Below are 19,469 nucleotides of genomic sequence, written 5' to 3'. Positions count from 1 at the left end.
TGGTACCTGCCTACCAGGAGACTCTGTTGATGTTGGAAGCCGGTTCTTCGTTAGTGTGCATGAGAAAATTATGGAGTTTGCAGGAAATGTACATATGAAACATTGGATTTATGTAATTAACTTACTCTTTCAGATCCTCCAAGCAGCAGTGCAAACAAGCCCCGAGTGTCAGACAGTGTTCACACCAATGCCTATGACGTTAGGACAGAACCCGAACAAGGGAACCTCTACTCGCCAGAGCAGACGTCTCTCCATGAAAGTGAGGGTCTGTTGTGTGCATTTTAAATATTAGAATATATTTCTGTACTGACCGCATAAAAATGTATTACGATTATGAATGCAACAAATAACAAATTCATACAATATTTTTGTGAAGTTGTTTGATGCTTTTTCTTCTTACGCTGGCTTCATATCTACAGGGTCTGTAGGTAACTCAAGAAGTTCAACACAAATGAATTCTTACTCTGACAGTGGCTACCAGGAAGTAAGCAGTTTCCACAACAGCCAAAACCTGAGCAAGTCGGAAAGCAGACAGCAGCATTCCCTCGCCGGACCGGCCAACAACCACTTGGTGCGGAGCTCGCGCGCGGAAGGGCAGGCGTCAGTCCAGGTGCGCTCCAAACGGGACACTTGGTCTGTACAGCGTCTCTAACATGCTTTTAGAGACTAATTGTGTAGCTGGACCTGCCTTGTGTAGGCTGGAATTCATGTTATTAAGTTACACCTCTATTTGGCAGCTTCACTGGTTGAAAAGCAGCGGTGGCTTGCAGCAGACATAGACTCGCTTGCTGCGATCAGCGCCTGTCTGATCCGGTTCACCCACTGTCCCTGACATTGAGTAAACCTGAGGAGTCCTGACTGCAGAGTGTGCTGCTAATGCGATATCGACAAAGCACCATTCACTTAAAATTCGGTTGTGATATTGGAGAAAACCTCCTAGAATTCAACACGCATGTAAAAATGTTGCTTAAATGAAGACGGTATCTGTGTTCCCTGTACTTTCTGATGTTTCTGGGTTTTTTCCCCTCCTTTTTCATTATTCAGAATGATAATGAGACAGTAATTGACAAAACTTCGTTAGCTTATACTGGAACTGTCCGCATTACTGTTCATGATTTTCTGAAGTGGTAGAATAATGAAGGAAGCAAGCATAGGTGCAGATTAAAATAGAAAGCCAAAGAAGAATGAGGAATGGAAGGGCTTTTAATGTTAATTCACCATTTATATATCAAGAAATACTGGTAAGAAGTTATTTTATAGGAAAATTTGAAGAAATTATGTTTAGGATAAAAGCTACTCTTCATCTGCTCGTATGTGTTGTTAAATTGTGTGCATTTCTTGTTGACTTCTCTGTCTTACGGGCGAAAGGTCTCCAGCCCATGGCGCAAATGCAGACACTAATGGCCGTTTGTGTTTCAAACAGCCCCCAGTGAACGTCGCCGGCACCCGCGTCATGAGGCGCGTCAGCTCCGTGCCGTCCCGGGCACAGTCCCCGTCGTACGTGGTCAGCACCGGCGTGTCCCCGTCGCGGGGGTCGCTGCGGACGTCGCTGGGCAGCGGGTTCGGGTCCCCGTCCGCGGCCGAGCCGCGGCCCCTGGGCTCTCACGCCTACTCCTCCACCACGCTGCCGGCGCCGCGGGCAGCGTCGCCATACACAGCGCAGAGACCCGCGTCCCCCACGGCCGTGCGGCGCGTCGGCTCCGTCACCTCCCGGCCCGCCAACCCCAACGGCGGCAGCGCCCTGTACCAAACGCCCCTCCGGGTCGGCTCTCCCCTCGCCCTCGCTGACGTGCAGAACAGAGTCGCTTCTCCCACCCAAACGCAGCTGGGATCGTCCTCCCCAAAGCGCTCTGGCATGACCGCGGTCCCGCAGCATTTGGGAGCGACGCTGCAGAGGACAATTCATGATATCGAACAGTACGGACAGCAGTATGACATCTATGAGAGAATGGTCCCTCCACGGCCAGACAGCCTTACAGGTCAGTAAAAAGGTGAAGACACAGCTTAAAACTTGCTACGAACCCGCAACTGTAGAAAACCAGTAACCAGGGTACTGCTGTGCATGAAACGTTGTAGCACTAGGGCTGAATTGCCGTGGATCTATCAAACCGGTTGCAACCACTGGTGTAGAACACTGTGATCAGTCTCACCATAGCTTTGCAGTGAACACTGTCTATGATTACTAGATTGCTAGGTATGCGTTAAATTGAATCACATGTTTTAAGTACTTAAGTGAAGTTCTGAATGTTCCAATTCTGCAATTTTTTTAAGAGTAGGGGTAGGGGAGAAGCTGATGGAGGCAGAAGAGCTTTTCCTCCACGTGAGGCTCCTGCTGCTCGCAAAAGCTGGAGAGCATCACACGAGCTGGCAACACTCAGCTAGGGAATGGTCAAGAACTCTCAGAATTAACTACATTCTAACTGGTTTTCCGCTGGTATATTATATATATTACATGATTATTCTCTGTAGACTTTGGAAGTATTACTTAGTAGAGGAGCTAGGACGCTTTGAATGAAAGCTTTAAAAACAGCTGAGGGAGTTGGAGGAGGGCAGCTCGTTAGTACAGCAGCAACAGCAGGAAGCGAAGCAGATACAAAGCGTGCGTTAGGTAGTCAACGGGAGCAATGATGCTAGGTGTCAAAATATGTTCCGGAGCTGGGAAAGAAGACTTACAGAAGACTTACAGGCTTACTGCACCACCAGCCTCCTAATCGGGATGGCAACAGTGAATAGGAGGCTGGTTGCTAATTCAGTTAGCAAAATAGTAAGGGGAAAGATATTGCACATCAGTGCTGGTCATGGAAATAAAATAACACTCTAGAATGCAGGGAAGGAAATTCTAGGCAACGTGAATGAAGCTTTCATGGCGCAGATAGAGGGGGAGCCTTCTCCAGGAGAAGCGAGTCCGAACGTGTGCAGGGCTGTTCAAAAGGCCGCTGGTGGCGGCTGTTGAGCACTTCTGCCAGTAACGCGCTGGGATCCTGCACCGCGACAGCGGTAGCGGGAGGTTCGCTGCTGGGGAATGCGAGCAAGTGAGACAAGGAGAAGGTAAAAGGCGCTGCAGAGGGACAGCTGGAAGGCAAGGGGAAAAAAGAGTGCTCACACAGCTGCAGCATAGCAGCATGTATACACACATCCTGGGCTATTTATACCTTTATAAAGACTTCTCTCCACATGCTGAAATCTCTGCTGCCACTGCCAGGACGACTTTCGCTCTCACTGCTGCGTATTGTTTCATGTTCAGGGTTATGACCCCACTTTACGCTGTGCCCTGTTTCACAGCTGAATTTCTGTTGAGTTCACAACTTACCTTGTCGTTGCTAAATCTGTCAACTGCACATGCTGACTTAGGTTTTACTCTGTATGTTTTAGATTTTCAACTGTAGATGTTACAAAAAAATTGAGTTGGAAAAGTTAAAGCTGTCAGTGTATAGACAAACTTTTCAGCAAAGAAATGTGGCTTTGTCAATGAATCTTTCAGTATGGATCATTTAAGAATGGAAAGAAGTTGAGTGAGTAAGTCTTTATAACTGTAGATGTAACCGACACCTTTTCTTGGCTGAAATAAGAAAGATTCAAGCATGACAGCTTTATTATTTGTGACTGACGTGGGCCGTGGACGTCTTTCCCTTTGTTGGTTGTAGGCCTGAGGAGTTCGTACGCCAGCCAGCACAGCCAGCTGGGGCAGGAGCTGCGGTCGGCGGTGTCCCCGGACCTGCACATCACCCCCATCTACGAGGGCCGGCCGTACTACAGCCCGGTGTACCGCAGCCCGACCCACGGCGCCGTGGAGCTGCTGCAGGGCTCCCAGGCCGCCCTGTACCGCGCGGGCTCCGGTGGGTGCAGCGCCGAGCTCCGGGGACGCGGCCCCGCTCGCGCTCACGTTGCGCGCTGGGGTGGTCTGCGACCCACGGCCCTGGGAGAACGCGCGTGGGATACACAGTGCCAGCTTAAAAGGGAAAAGCAGGTGTTACAAATTACTGGAGGCAGAAGCTAGGTTTGAAGGACTTAAAGGAATCACCAGGAATTAAAAAACTCTTGTGATGTTTGCAATAAAGACTTGGGGCTATACATAGGTGTCAGCTTAGGGTCAGAATATTTTCTGTTTGATATCATGCGCTCAGGTACATCCGAGCAAAGCGTGTTTCATTGCACAAGCAAGGTATGGGTTCCTCTGGCACTCTCTGTGCGTCATTCTCTCCTGAATTGACTTTGTTTGTGGTTTTTTATTCATCACTGCAGTACAATGATGGCTTTCACCCTCAAATTACCTACCACATCTTTCACAGCGAAAATTCTGGTTTTGTCCGACTTTTCAGCAAAGGCTAATGTTAAATTGCTATATCTGAAGATGGTATGTTGAAACAGGAATATTTCAGAGAATTGCTACTCATATTTGATGAAGTGCATAGGTGTTAGATTTGAAGGGATTTTCTGTAAAGAGAAATGTAATGTGTGTTGCAGTGCAGTTTGTTCTTTAAGGCTGATTAATGATTTGTATAATGGAGTAGTTTCCAAAAACTCTCAAAACATTGGAGTGATTTAACTGAGGAACTCTCTAGAAATATTTGTAGAGAAATGTCTAAATCACACGTAATGTTTTCAGTCATGTGAAAATTGCCTTTCAATGTTCTTTGACTGAAGCACCGAGAGCACAGAATGTTGAAGGGCAGCGGTGTCTGCAGTTGTGCAGCCGAGGGTTCCGTCAGGATGAGCCAATGAGGACATACAGCTCGAAACTGGAATTCTCTACTTCTCTACATAAGATCACTCACTTGGAAGAACAAGAGCTGCCAGAGCAGCCCTGCTAAGTCAGGAAGATACATGTTCCTGGTTTTGGAACTATCAGCTTAACCTTTGAAATCATCCTGTTGTTAGCTTTTTGCACATGTTGTTTGGAAAAGGGATATATATAAACTAAATCAATTTTTGTTTACTTATTTTTTACTTTTTAGTATAGTTGGCAAGTTAGGGATTGAGCTCTATTGCAAACCTGGAAAACATTTTGCATCCTTCTTTCTGGTTAGAGGCACCAGCTCCATTTCTTTCTTTAAATCCCTGTGGAGGCAAGCTGAGCCACACACCCGGTGCCGCCGGCCTTTGGTTCTGGGGCTGCGCGGTTGGCTGCCCCGGGACGCTCAGCCGTTGCTCCCTGCACCTGGCGATACCGTTCCGTCTGCAGCACCGGACGTGGCTTTAAGGCTGATTTTGTTATTTAAGTTTTCTGCTTGCGCTTTTAACCACGCGTTGCCTCTTCTCTTCAGCAGACGTTTGTTACCTAGTTTGTTATAATGCTGACTGTATCCTAGGAGTTGGGAATCTGCAACGATCATCGAGTCAGCGCAGCACCCTCGCCCACCAAAGAAACGCGTACGCGCTGAGCACGGCCGCTCCGTACGCGGAGCCGTTCCGCGTGCAGTACCGCCTGCCGCCCGCCGACGAGCCCACCACGCGCTCCCCCTCCATCGACAGCATCCAGAAGGACCCCAGGCAAGTCCCTTGTGCGTGCAGGAGTCACACCCATGTGCCGTGATGAGATTTGTTACACGTTATGGAACATACACGGCACTTTGGAGTGTGTGTGGTCCAGTGTAACATCGTTTAAACAAGCATTGCTAATTTAGATATTAAGATCTATACCTTTATAGCCAAATTAACAAAAGCAGTCCACTTGTTACAGTAAGAAAGAATAACTTTTATGCTCTTAGTCGATATTACGTTTTTCTTCCGTGTTTCTTTTCACGTAGAAGTTATTGCAAGAAATAAATTTGATGAGAATTGACTAGATTATGTGAAATAATTTTGAGTAACTCTACAGAGCATCCTAAGATATTGTAGTAAGTTTTCTCTAGATGGGAATGAGAATCAGGGTTTGGAAATGAGAAAAGTACATACCTCATTTATTTGAATTAATTTTTTGTGAGCAGCCTGTTTAAATTTCAGAACCACGTAAGTTTAAAAATGACATATAAAGGTACCATTTTGAAAGCGAATACACGTCCAGATTTTTAAAATAGTTACTAGTCTGATGTTGTAAACATATGTACGCGGTGTGGGCGTGTGAGAAGTGTAGTGTTATAGTAAGAATTAATTAGAAACGCTGTTCATTAAAGCCTTGTATTTCCGAACGGGATCATCGCCGCCCGGTCCGCAGGAGGCTGGGAGGGATTTCTGGTGCTGTGCGTGTTCCGTATGTGATGGCTGGAAACTCGGGCCCGTCTCAGCTTGGCCAGCTCACCGAGGCCCCGGTCACACCGCACGTGACGTGTTTGCTGGTTTAGAAGCACTGAGGGGCTGGGGCTGGGGCTCCGGCGGTGCCGCAGGGCCCTCCCCACGGGCACACCGGGCACACCGGGCACGGGACAGGGCGCGATGGCTGCGCCCAGCCCCGGCTCTCACCAGGGCTTCCTGGGTTCCCCGCTCACAGAGCCTCACAGCACCATTCACTTGTCTTCTACTTTGGCCCTGCCTTTCAGTCTCGAAAATAAAAGCACCATTTTTAATAGATTTGGTTGTTCTGTTCATTTGTGGAAATTAATACATTTCTTTTTTTATTGGATATTGAGAGACTGAATTAATTTCATTTCACTGAATGGCACATTTGTCTAAGTGATGTTAACAGGATAACCTTAGCTCTACGCCATGCTTGCTAGCTGCGTGCTGGCCTGCGCCGGCACGGCTGCAGGAAAGCTGCTTGTAATAGGCACGCTTCACGTTCCTAACAGGGAACCTAGAGAAATCCTGACTCAGTTGCCATTGCTGTTGCACCTTCTGAACTTGTATTTCCCAGGGGTGGTTTTGCCTCACGTTTACCCTGTTTCGGTTTCTGGCGTGCAGACCGGGCTGTCACAGCAGCCTCGGACGGGCTCCTGGGAGCATCACTCCGGAGTAAGTGAGAGGGAGCGCTGGCGCTGCTTCCCTTGGAAAGGCGGTTTGCCCTGGGTTCCTGCTGTCAGGAGCCCGGAGGGATAAACCTGCGAGTCGTTGAGCGGTTCCCAGCAGGCACGGAACTGAGAGGCTGGCAGGAGCCCTGGAGCAGCTCCCCAAAGGCTCCTCCTGGGATGTCCTCTGGGGGGTTTTTGGTTGCGGGTTTTGTTTTTGTTTCTAATTTACTTGTATTTGAGAATGGGAAAACTTAGATAATACTTTCCCAAATCTTCCTTTACAGAAGGAAGATAGCCCAACAAACGTTAATGGGTATGTTTCTAAATCTGTGAACTGGGCATGGATATGTTTTATGAATTTTCCAAGATTTGTCTGCACAAAATCCTGTTGTTTAATGGAGGAAATTTGATTTTAATGATTTTAAGTTTACAATCCCTGAGTAAGTCAACTGACGCAAACATCCTGCATCTGGTCGTGATGATGGAGTTTCAGGCTGTGCAGCGTTTATTGAAGTATAATCGATGTCAGACTAGGAAGAGCGTTGAGCACTGAGGAAAAGGTGTCGTGTGGAAGAGATGCACCTGAGCGGCATGGTTAAGTGGGTGTCTGTTGCATTACGTGTTTCAGTTTTGGGAGATTTAGGCAGGTTGCAGTGTTTGAGTTGGTCTAGGTTTAGTGCTATATGTATTTGTGTAATTAACAACCAGGCCAACTGAAGACCATAGGATACCAAGCATCCTTTTCCAGTTGTAAGACTGGAAGGTGGTGCGGCTCCTGGGTGTTCTGATATGCCTGCTCTTCCTCCTGGCCCTGATCCTCCAGAACAAAACCAGAATTGTCAAAAAACACTTAAGATGCTCTAATAATTCTACTTGGTGAATAAACATGCGTTTGTAACTAATGCCTGCTCTCGGCTGTGTTCTCCTAACGAAGGGAGTTTGCTTGGCGAGACCCAGAGCTGCCCGAAGTGATCCACATGCTGCAGCACCAGTTCCCGTCGGTGCAGGCCAACGCGGCTGCCTACCTGCAGCACCTCTGCTTCGGGGACAACAAGGTCAAAACGGAGGTAGGGCATGGAGCGCCTGGCTGCTCCCGGGGAACTGCCAACGGGAAACTAGAAAACCAGGCTGCTTGCCTTTTCTTTTTTTCAGTATAATGCAGTATATATATACAAAACGCAGGCATGTCACCCACACCGCCCAGCGTGGTGTCACCCACAGACCTGCCGAGGGTGCACTAGATGAAGACATCAAACAGCACTGGTTCCAGTGCAGACACCACTTGTCACCTGTGTCTGTCCAGACACGGAGCCATTGACCACGACCCTCTGGATGGGGCCATCCAACCAGTTCCTTGTCCACCCACCAAATCCGTATCTCCAGTTTAGAGAGAAGGATGTTGTGGGGCAAGCAGAAAAGTACTGCATGGAAATGAGATCTCAAAACATAATGTTTACATTTTGTTTAAATGTATAGCGAGGAATAAATGCAAGTAACCTGCTTAAAGCAGACAATAGAAGGATTTTTTAGCTTAGGAAATCTCTGCAGAGTAGACCTTTCGGATATACCAATAGGAGAGAATATATGCTAATTCGAACTGATTTTGTCTGTGTGTGTGTTTGTGACTTCTTATTTCTAATATTCCCTAAAAAGATATTCTGTGGTATAGGAAATTACTTTAAAACTGCATTATGGGGAAGCAAAACTTTAGCAGGAAAGTTCTTCTCTGCACACAGCCAATGACTGAAAATGGCCATCAGCCTTTTCAACAAGGACGCGAGTGGTGCACAGGAATTTTCAGTACGGTGTAACAGTTACTTTATTGAGATTACCCAACAATATTTCTTCTTGGAATAGAATGGAATGTGGTGGGTTTACTAAAAAATAAAAAAAGCCTTTTGAAGCTGTAGAGCGGAATGGGTGAAATGAGTGGGTGCTGATGATCCCGATGTTCTTTTTCCAGGTGTGTAGGCTGGGAGGAATCAAGCACCTGGTTGATCTCTTGGATCACCGGGTGCTGGAGGTTCAGAAGAACGCCTGTGGCGCGCTGCGGAACCTCGTGTACGGGAAGTCCACGGATGAAAACAAAATAGCAATGAAGAACGTCGGTGGGATACCTGCGCTTCTACGATTGTTGAGAAAGTCTGTTGATGCCGAAATTAAAGAGCTTGTAACAGGTACGTTTTGAATAGAAACAAGCAGAGAATTATATTACAGATAATTTTTCTCAAGTGGACAAGATGGGAATAACTGGCAAGTGACTGGAGTTGAGTGTATCAACCGGATTGTTATTTGGGCATTGGTATTCTTTGTGAATACAAACCCCTTTATTTTGATAACTGCTAGTTAAAGTGTTAGCAGAGAAGTATAGGTTCACCAGGAGAAGTGAATCTTGAGATAGCTGCGCTAAAGCTCCACTTAGGGTAAATTTTCCCCAGAATGATTCTCCTCAATACGCAGCTCAGTCTTCTTTATTGACTCCTAACATTTGGTTTATTACAGGCTTTCTCTTATCATCCACTGACAGGTTTTAAGTAAGATCTTGCAGAATTCATAAGCTGGACCCAAACTGTGTAAATGTGTGTTGAATTACAGGCAGAAAATTGCTAGTAGTATGCAAGTGATAGAAGCATCTCGGTGCACAGCCCGCTAGTAAGGTCATGGCGAGTGACAGTGCACACAGCCCTCATCTCTTGAGTGGGGGCAGCACGTTCAGCTTACAGCCCACCAACCTACTTGGTGCAGACAGAAGTGCAGAAATGAGAGTGATCTGCAGTTCTAACACGTGAAGGAACTCCATTTCCACCAGAAAAAGGCAGATTTGCTGGGTGCTGCGTACATCCGCTATCTCTTTTTCATAATGTTTTGCATAGGTAGGTTATCTTTCTCGTGTTTAGTGATGTCTTTTGGGTTGTTAATGCTGCTTTGTATTTGCTTGCCAAGTCTGTTCTGACTGTTCTACAATGAAATCTTCAGGGGTGCTCTGGAACCTGTCTTCCTGCGACGCGGTGAAGATGACAATCATTCGAGACGCCCTGTCGACGCTGACCAACACTGTGATAGTGCCCCACTCCGGGTGGAACAGCTCCTCCTTTGACGATGATCACAAAATGAAGTTCCAGACGTCCCTGGTTCTGCGCAATACCACGGGATGCCTGAGGTAACTCGCTCTTCTGGAAGATTCCCTTGCACAGAGTAATCGTGCTATCCAGTGGGTCCTCCTTACACTGTCAGTTTTAAGACACAAGGGTTGTTACACAATTGTATCATTTAGGCAGCTTTTGCATCTGAGTTTTTTGTTCCATACTAGAAAAATAGGAAAACTACGGAGTTAGTGACTAAGAGATGGTAACTATCGTGGCTGGTGGTTAAGCTTCCGTTGTGTTTTTTTATAAGTTACAATTATAGCACTTTTCCCCTATTAATTGTTGCATTTTTTTTGTATTATGTGTAGGGCTTATCAATATTATTTAGGGAAAAAAATGTGTGGTGATTCTTTATAGTTAGATCCTTATTTGTGTGTGCACACATGTCAGTAAAGAAGTGTTCAACGGTTCCCTTTGTGGATTTCTCAAGCAGTAGTAAGAAAGAAAAAAGCATTCAGAATAATAAAAGGCAGAACTAAAATATCTGAAGAGAATCCAAGGGCCAGGGGTATGAGGTGTTTGTGTGTGCAGCGCGGGCCGCAGCCCTGGCCCGGCGCGCATTCTGCCTGCACCGCGCAGCCTGTGCCAGCCCTTCCTTCCCCGCGCCCGCCTATGAGCCGCTCTGCTCCGGCCGGGCAGCGCCGTTACACGGTTCGTGAGCCTGCGCCGCAGATCGCCCGCGGGATCCGGTTTCCAGAAGGGTGTTCCTAGCACAGACCAGCTCAGCGATCTGCTCTGCAGCGCGTGCGGACGTAGAGCTGGGCTCGTACAGCAGAGAGGGCTCGGGGTGGGAGAGGGTTCTGCTCGTGCCAGGCTCTGTCAGGGACTCGGCGCTGCCTTGAAACTGGTTTGGGATCGTGTTTATGTTTTGTGAGAATGGGGGTGGGTTCCTGCACAAAATGATGGGTTTGCTTTTAACTTCTCCACTGTCAATCCGCTGGATAAACAGCGGCCGCGGGCTGTCTAACAAGACCGTTGTGGATACGTGTTGTTCCTTGTCATTCCCCCCTGCAGGAACCTGAGCTCGGCGGGCGAGGAGGCGCGGAAGCAGATGAGGGCTTGCGAAGGGCTGGTGGACTCGCTGCTCTACGTGATCCACACGTGCGTGAACACCTCCGACTATGACAGCAAGGTGTGTGCACGCCTCCTCTCCATGGTTAATAGTGCTAAACCGTGTGTCCCATAGGATCGTAGGGGTCTGTGTAGCATCATTTAGCACTGTGAGGTGCTTAGCTCAACTGGGCTTCTCTCCCACTCCTGGTTTACTGACGCACAATCACATTCTGTTGCATAATACAACTTGTTCTGTGCTTTTCATTTTCATCAGTGTTGAAGTAGTCATTCTTTAAGAAAATAATAATAAGCTCTTGTGCTTTTCATTTTCAGGGTACTAAAAATCCCACTATAGTACAGATTGCTGTTATATTTTCATATTTGAGGATATCAGGAGAGAGATCGCAGTTTTCACAGAGAAACAGACAAAGCAAGGCGTAGAATTACAATGCGCTGCTTGTGCTCCAAATGCCTTTCACCTCTGCTTAGTTTGTTTGCCTTGCTTTATCACTGTGTAAGAAAGTACCTAATTACCCGACATCTTTGTGGTTTGGCTCCAGACAGTGGAAAACTGTGTGTGTACCTTGCGAAACCTTTCCTACCGACTGGAGCTGGAGGTACCTCAGGCACGTCTGCTGGGGATCAATGAACTGGACGACCTGTTGGGAAAGGAGTCACCCAGCAAAGATTCAGAGCCGAGCTGCTGGGGGAAAAAAAAGAAGAAGAAAAAAAAAACTTCACAGGAGGATCAGGTTTGCCATTTCCTTTGTATCGCAGCGTGTCAGCTGTAGTTCAGCTGGTGATGGGGGAACGTAGCTTGGAGAACTACCCCATGCTGATTGAAAATACGGAGGTCTGATGCAGTTCCGTGTTTCTTTTGCAGTGGGACGGAGTTGGGCCCATCCCCGGGTTCTCCAAGTCCCCCAAGGGGGTGGAGATGCTGTGGCACCCATCGGTGGTGAAGCCGTACCTGACGCTGCTGGCCGAGAGCTCCAACCCGGCCACGCTGGAGGGCTCGGCCGGCTCGCTCCAGAACCTGTCTGCGGGCAACTGGAAGGTCGGTCGCCTCCTGCTCTGCCTCCTGCCGTCCTATTTCAGCTGGGTTTTTTAATAAGATCACAGTATCACAGTATGTTTGGGATTGGAAGGGACTTCAAAAGATCATCCAGTCCAATCCCCCTGCTGGAGCAGGAACGCCTAGGAGAGGTCGCACAGGAACATGTCCAGGCGGGTTTGAATGTCTGCAGAGAAGGAGACTCCACAACCTCCCTGGGCAGCCTGCGCCAGGCTCTGACACCCTCACCATGAAGAAGTTTCTTCTCAAATTTAAGTGGAACCTCTTGTGTTCCAGCTTGATCCCATTACTCCTGGTCCTATCATAGTTTGCCACCAAGAAGAGCCTGGCTCCATCCTCGTGGCACTCACCCTTTATATATTTATAAACATTAATAAGGTCACCCCTCAGTCTCCTCTTCTCCAAACTAAAGAGCCCCAGCTCCCTCAGCCTTTCCTCACACGGGAGATGCTCCACTCCCTTCAGCATCTTGGTGGCTGCGCTGGACTCTCTCCAGCAGTTCCCTGTCCTTCTGGAGCTGAGGGGCCACAACTGGACACAACATTCCAGATGTGGTCTTACCAGGGCGGAGTAGAGGGGGAGGAGAACCTCTCTCAATCTACTGACCACCCCCCTTGTAATACACCCCAGGTCCCATTGGCCTTCCTGACCACAAGGGCCCAGTGCTGGCTCATGGTCACCCTGCTGTCCACCAGGACCCCCAGCTCCCTTTCCCCTACACTGCTCCCTAATATGTAATTTCCCAACCTATACTGGAACCTGGGGTTGTTCCTGCCCACATGCAGGACTCTGCACTTTTCCCTTGTTAAATTTCATCAGGTTATTCCCCGCCCAAGATACTGGAATGTGTTTGGAAGGAACACGTAATTTTCAGTATGCATGTGAATGTTTCTCTCTAGTGCGTATCGTTAGTGCTTATGTGCTACAGTAATGTCATTTGCACAGTGAAAAGCAACATTGCTTTGTAAGAGGCATGAGTAAAAACAACAAAGAGCCAAGCCGTTCTAATAACAGAAAAGATACTCATTTAACATGTGAACTCTTCTTTGGGAAACAGCTCCTAACGTACTCACGAATTCCAGTGCAGTAAGAGATTATTTCAGTCGGAACGTTGTGGCAGAATTGTGAGTGACTGGCGTGTGTCACAGTTTGCAGCGTACATCCGAGCCGCGGTGAGGAAAGAGAAGGGGCTCCCGATCCTGGTGGAGCTGCTGAGGATGGACAACGACAGGGTCGTTTCGTCCGTGGCCACTGCCCTCCGGAACATGGCGCTGGACGTGCGGAACAAGGAGCTGATCGGTACGTACAGAACCACGGAAAAGCGCCGTCGCCAGCGTGTCAGACCTCCGGCTGCACAAGCACCGGGGTGGGATTTACCAGTACAAATAGCAACTCCATCTCACTGCACCACGTCATTTGGGGCACAGAAATTCATCTTTGTGTCAGCAGTAGCTTTTCAGTAGCACTGACGTTTCCGTTCGCCTTAGCCAGCTGCACAGCGATCCCTTTCCAAAGGATAGGTCACCTCCGCTAAACGGCACCGGGCAGGAAGCTGCCAGTGCAGAACACGACGGAGAACACAGCTCTGCTTCCTTGGAGCTGAGCAGTGACCTTCTCCGAGCGTTCCAAGGCCCTTCGTGTTCTACGAGGACAGGAAGCTCTGCTGCCACTGCATCAGTAAATTCTTCATTTAATAGTATGGGGTAAGGAGAGAGGGAAGAAATCCTCTCCTAGTGAAGTATTTCTATGAGAACTCAGAGGCAGAGCAGTATATATGTGTGTCTGGTGAATTACGTAATCAACAAGAGTCCTTGCTAGAAAAACTTACTGTTTTCCTTTTGTCAGTTTAAATATTTAAAAGTTAAAGCGTTCATCTCTGCCTTTCTCGTGTCGCATTTAAGAAAACCACAAATAACATTGTCCTGCCTTGCTGAGGAATCTCAGTCCGTTACGGCAGGTGTCGAACACACCTCACCTCAGACTGCTGTGGCCTGAAGGAGCCCTGCTAACCTGTGTTGTGATCTGGAAAAGTTCCCGTTTTGTTACAGAAGCATTTTCTGTGTTGTAGACGAGTGGGAGAAGTATATAACAACTGTTTATACAGATGAGAGTATCACTGTTCTTAAAGATATCAATGCAGGTGAACAGAATGTTATTGTTTATTGCTGAAGCTCGTCCATCCTGGATGTTCAGAACATGTTTTCTGGCAGAGTAGGTATCACCTCCGTGAGAAATGAGTACAGTGAGAATCCTGTTGTATAGCAGCAGCCACAGAGATGTCGTACTCAGGTGATATTGTCTTTCCAGGGCTGTTTTCCATTCCTGGCAGAACTTCTCCATTCAGGAACACACCTCCACCTGCTCCCTCTCCTGGCCAAAGCCTTAGATAGGAAAGAGCTGTTGGCTAATCTTGGTATCAGATATCTGGAGACATGAAGCGAGTCCCAGGTGACCCATGCTGGTCACCTGCTTTATGCAACTTTGCTGCCGGTGGCAGGGGCAGGAATGACGGGTTTGCAGGGCCGGAACCCTGCAGAAAGCTCGGGCGAATAACAGCCTGACCTGGCACGTGCAGCCGCGCGGATGAGCTCGCCGAGGGCTGGCGGGGCCGGGCAGCTGCTGCGGCTGCCTCGGTGGCAGTGCCGCGGTGGCTTTGGCGAGCTGCTCCTTTTGTTTGCACAGTTCTTTCTTGGATTTTTTTTCCCTGAGGTACATTGTGCAAATAGATAACTAATGGCTTTGTAAAGCTTATTCGTTGTTCACTGTTATATACAAATACATGTTTTCAATAAAATCGATTAATCATTTAATTAACAGCATAGCCTAAACAGGAAAAAAGAAGTTCCCTGAGCTGCAGGTAATTTCCTTTGTCTGCAGTGTGATTATTCCTGTGCCTCAGTCGGGAACTGAGATCTGAGAGCGCTGGGATCTGATCTCTTAGGGGAACAAGTAAAGTGAACAGAACGTCTGAAAGAAAAGGATCCGGGTTACTGTGAGGGTTTCTTTAACCCTACCCTAAACAAGGCCTCGGAACCTGCAGCGCTCCTCCATCAGAATCAACAGCGTGACCTTTTTCCTGGAATGATTCTGCTTTCTCCAAATAATTCCTGTTTACAGATGTTCCTGTTTTAGTGCATAAATGCAACTTGCACATTTTCAAGGTAAAAGGAAAAAAAACAAAATCAAAAGTCTCTCTTGACTCTCTGTAAAATGTCAATTCTTGGAAGGTTTCCATCATTTTGATTCTGTGTTTATTTTATTGCTTTCAGATGCAGTTTTGTGATGAGTCCTATAATTTCAAATCTTAAGTACCAAAAAGTATTTCTTCACTTGTTTCTGTCGGTGGGTTTTTCTAGGTAAATACGCCATGCGAGATCTGGTTAATCGGCTTCCGGGAGGCAACGGCCCGAGCGTGCTGTCGGACGAGACGGTGGCCGCCATCTGCTGCGCTTTGCACGAGGTGACCAGCAAGAACATGGAGAACGCCAAAGCGCTGGCGGACACCGGCGGCATCGAGAAGCTGGTGAACATCACCAAGGGCCGCGGTGACAGGCGAGTGGCAGCTCCTGCTCGGCGCCGGGCGCAGTGACCCCGGCTGCGCAGAAGTGATTTCCCGCTGGCTCGGGTTCCGCGGCAGCCTCGGGGTCAGGCTGCTGGCGCCGCTCTGGCCACGCCGCGCTGGCACCACGTGTGGCATCCAGACCCCGGGCTTGCTTCACGCTATCAAGGTTTAGGCCATTTTGTAGCTTAGAGACATGGCTCTTTTTAAATGGAATTAAGTGGCTTTCTATAACATAATATTCTTTACTTAGGTCCTCACTGAAAGTTGTCAAAGCAGCTGCCCAGGTACTGAACACATTATGGCAATACCGAGACCTCCGTAGCATTTATAAAAAGGTAAGTTACCAAATCAGCCTACACTGGAAAATAGTTCTACAAAAACTCCTGATTTAATGACAAGTGATTTCTTTTGATGTTTTTTTCTTTCTGCCGCTCCGCAGGATGGATGGAATCAAAGTCATTTTATTACACCAGTATCAACACTAGAGCGAGAGAGATTCAAATCACATCCTTCCTTATCAACAACAAATCAGCAGATGTCACCTGTCATCCAGTCAGGTCGGTCAGGAAACGTGGAGATCTACTGAAGGGGCACCTGGTAGCCCTTTTTTAAACTCAGATAGCCCTCAGTTGACTGCTAATTCTACCCAAGCCGCAGAGGCCGTGCTGCCTCTCCTGTGCTCGAACACCCGCTGGTCACACACTGCAGCGCCCCCTGTCCCTGTGGGACGCGCAGGGCTCGGGGTGTCTGCGCTGGCCCCGTGCTTTGGACACGGCACTCTGAGCACAGCTCAGGCCCTGCTGACGTGGCTCAGCTCTCCCGTTTCAGCTGGTTTCTCCACCATTATGGTGTGAAATCCTCATCTCGGGGTACGTTGTTCACAGGTCTCACACTGGGGTTCTTCATCCAGGAAAAAGGATGGACGAGTGTTGTCCATTCCGCACGTCTCTGGTTTGTTAATCCTCGAGGAAGGGGGGACAAGGAGGGTACAGAGCAGGCTGGGCACGGCCACAGCTGCTGTAGATACCGACCGTCCTTTTCTCCTCAGTTGGCAGCACGTCCTCGTCCCCGGCTTTGTTAGGAATTAGAGAGCCCCGCTCCGAGTATGAGCGAGCGCAACCTTCTATGCAGTATTACAATAACCAAGGCGATGGCATCACACACAAAGACATATACACCGGTAAGATACCTGCCAGGTGAGCTCGTAACAGCACGTGACGCTGCTCGCGCGATGGGTTTATACAGTCTGGACAGCCGCGCCAGCAACCTTGTTACTGCGCAGTGTTGTGCTCGGTTTTATTCAGGATATTCCCTGCACGTGGAACAGAGCAGGTTTTTCGGCTGTCTCTGCTGTTCTCTTTAAAATTGCACGTTACCAGAATAAGAGAAGATCTGGTTACATATTGAGAGGCGAGAGGTGTTTGGAATTTCTATTTTTATTTCAAATCCAATTATAGAATTTTTTTAATGCACATTACATTATTATTATCATTATCACCATTATCAACATTTTATAAATAATATTTTATTATTATAATATACTACCACATATTATTATTGTTAAATTATACCAGTATTTTATCTTTTCCCTGATCTCCCTTTTCCTTCTTACTATTTGACACAAGTCACAAAACAATATAGAGATGACAGTAAACAAAGAGAAGGAAATTCCATGTTTGAAAGGTTATTAGTCTGTAAAACAAAAATCAGCAATGCAAAGGAGCCTCTTGGTTTCACTTTAACCACTGCTGAGGCACAATATTTGCCTGTATTGTGTTGTTATTGGTAGATACTGAAATCTGTAGGCTTAATTGTTTGGGTAAAATAGAAGTAAATAGACTTACAGACGAAAGAATAAAGACTGAAGTTTATGCCATCAACTGTTTTCCCCAGGTTCCAGCAAACCGTCACCAATTTACATCAGTTCCTATTCCTCACCAGCAAGAGAACAGAGCAGACGACTACAGGTGAGTCCCAGCTTTCTCTGGAATCGGGGCTCAGCACACAGTGTGCAGCAGGACCTCGGGGGGTGCTGTGAGCAGGGTCTTTCTGTGGCGGTACCCACAGCAGGCTGTGTTGCTGGGCACTAATGCGCTCCTGTACTTGCTAGCTCCGTGTCCTTTTTCAGTGACGGGCTCTAGCATGTTCCTGTGCTGGGATCTGAGAGCGCTGTCCTGACTCGAGTGCGGGGTTTTGGGTCGGTGCGGTCAGTGCTGTGCTCTACCCTAACGCGCCGTTCTGGAGAGGGGGGAGCAGACGCGCAGACAGGCTCAGCCGTTTGTCCTCCCTTTAGTTTAATTAAGGATGAGGTTCATTTCCCGGAGCATGGAAACCTCTGTTACCATCACCATGGGTAGAGCTGCACTGAACTTTGTAGGGAGAGGTTCTGTATAACGTGTGTACATTTGAGAAACAAATATTTTCTCTGCTAATTATATTTTCAAAGCTTTTTTTCTACCGTTTTGTCAACAGCATCAGCAGTTGTACTACAGCCAAGAAGACGCCAACAGGAAAACCTACGACGCGTACAGGTTGTACCTGCAGTCCCCGCACAGCTACGAAGACCCGTACTACGACGACCGAGTTCACTTCCCCGCTGCGTCGGATTACGCAGCACAGTACGGACTGAAGTCAGCCACGAACTACGTGGACTTTTACTCCACCAGGCGCTCCTCGTACCGCGCGGAGCAGTACCCGGGCTCCCCCGACTCCTGGGTGTAGCAGCCGGGGCAACCCGCGCAGGGGAGGAAATGGAACGGCCTCCTGTGCTGGGCTGGGTGTGAATGTGAAAGTGAAAGTGAAATAAAAGAAGGAACAAGGCAGATTTTTTCTTTTTTTTTCTTTTTTTTTTTTTTGTTTTGTTTTGTTTGTTTATTTGGGTTTTTTTGTTTGTTTTTTGAGTGAGGAGTTGTCAGGAAGAAAAGCTGGAAGGGAACTGGAAGGGATGGTTGGGGTTCCGCTCGGTTTAGGTGTTAGGTATCATTATTGTAGCTCCTGTAGTCTGGTGAGGGTGTGGGCGATGTGATGAAAGGTTTGAGAATTGAGTCAATGAATTTGGAAAGCGTGTAGGTCAGAGCAAATTAAAGCTGATTGGTTTTTTTTAATGTGAATAAAAGTCTTGTTCTGATAGTTTGTACAGAGAAAATAAAATGGATGCCCTTGTTTTATTGCTCCTACTAGATGTCAGGTTGTATGCTCTTCCGTCTTGTAAATTTCTGCGTTGGTGTAAATATGGAGATGCCACATTGGTTTCAAGTGCCATCCATTTGTAATGCAGTGTGTCATTTTAAAAGGAATTCGAAACATCATGCACAAACAAATCCAAGAAAATGTTATAAATTTTAAAAGGAGAACAAACCAAACTTTTAAAAATGAATAGTGTAATTTTGAAGCACAAGGTCCAGTCTGGTATATCTGCACCTCTCCCATTCCCTGCCTGTTTCATAAGAAACTTCACTGCCATTTTCTATGCACATGGAATAACAATAAATATGGAAGTCTCATCCATGGAAAGCTGTGCCCTGTTCATTTGTTTTCATTTCCTGTGTATGATATTTGGAAACAATTACCGTGAACATTAATCTGATTGCATGGCTTTAGGAGGTGAAATGTGTCAAAACCTTGGGGCCACTTTCCCAGGTGTTTTCTGTGCATGTATCCCGAATTGCCAGCCTGGCAGACCGGAGTGGGAAATACGCACTTTCTCCCCATTATTCCTTCGACTACTATTTTTACTTTGGAGCTGGGCA

The 19,469-nt window shown here is 47.5% G+C and overlaps 1 protein-coding gene across 6 annotated transcripts in view; it reads left to right on the top strand.

Annotated features, from left to right (window-relative positions):
• The window catches only part of PKP4 (plakophilin 4), a 72,436-nt gene extending 53,203 nt beyond the window's left edge, over positions 1 to 19,233 (top strand). For 4 of the 6 annotated variants that reach the window (XM_065840772.2, XM_065840774.2, XM_071810642.1 and 1 more), the window contains 18 exons: positions 134 to 265; positions 420 to 610; positions 1,424 to 1,979; positions 3,645 to 3,836; positions 5,310 to 5,490; positions 7,819 to 7,951; positions 8,848 to 9,061; positions 9,861 to 10,044; positions 11,045 to 11,162; positions 11,644 to 11,835; positions 11,967 to 12,140; positions 13,307 to 13,457; positions 15,515 to 15,710; positions 15,971 to 16,055; positions 16,160 to 16,277; positions 16,769 to 16,900; positions 17,614 to 17,687; positions 18,193 to 19,233. In XM_065840772.2, the coding sequence (XP_065696844.1) occupies positions 134 to 265; positions 420 to 610; positions 1,424 to 1,979; positions 3,645 to 3,836; positions 5,310 to 5,490; positions 7,819 to 7,951; positions 8,848 to 9,061; positions 9,861 to 10,044; positions 11,045 to 11,162; positions 11,644 to 11,835; positions 11,967 to 12,140; positions 13,307 to 13,457; positions 15,515 to 15,710; positions 15,971 to 16,055; positions 16,160 to 16,277; positions 16,769 to 16,900; positions 17,614 to 17,687; positions 18,193 to 18,441 (3,272 nt within the window). In that variant the 3' untranslated portion in view covers positions 18,442 to 19,233. The remainder of the gene's footprint in view (positions 1 to 133; positions 266 to 419; positions 611 to 1,423; positions 1,980 to 3,644; positions 3,837 to 5,309; positions 5,491 to 7,818; positions 7,952 to 8,847; positions 9,062 to 9,860; positions 10,045 to 11,044; positions 11,163 to 11,643; positions 11,836 to 11,966; positions 12,141 to 13,306; positions 13,458 to 15,514; positions 15,711 to 15,970; positions 16,056 to 16,159; positions 16,278 to 16,768; positions 16,901 to 17,613; positions 17,688 to 18,192) is intronic. The other 2 variants (XM_065840773.2, XM_071810640.1) reach the window with 2 other exon arrangements.
• Positions 19,234 to 19,469: the final 236 nt, after the last annotated feature.

Source organism: Patagioenas fasciata, chromosome 7 (assembly GCF_037038585.1).
Source record: "Patagioenas fasciata isolate bPatFas1 chromosome 7, bPatFas1.hap1, whole genome shotgun sequence".
In the NCBI taxonomy this organism is placed as follows: Eukaryota; Metazoa; Chordata; class Aves; order Columbiformes; family Columbidae; genus Patagioenas; species Patagioenas fasciata.
The sequence above is the reverse complement of the archived record's forward strand: the minus strand, read 5'-3'. Positions and strand labels throughout refer to the sequence as shown.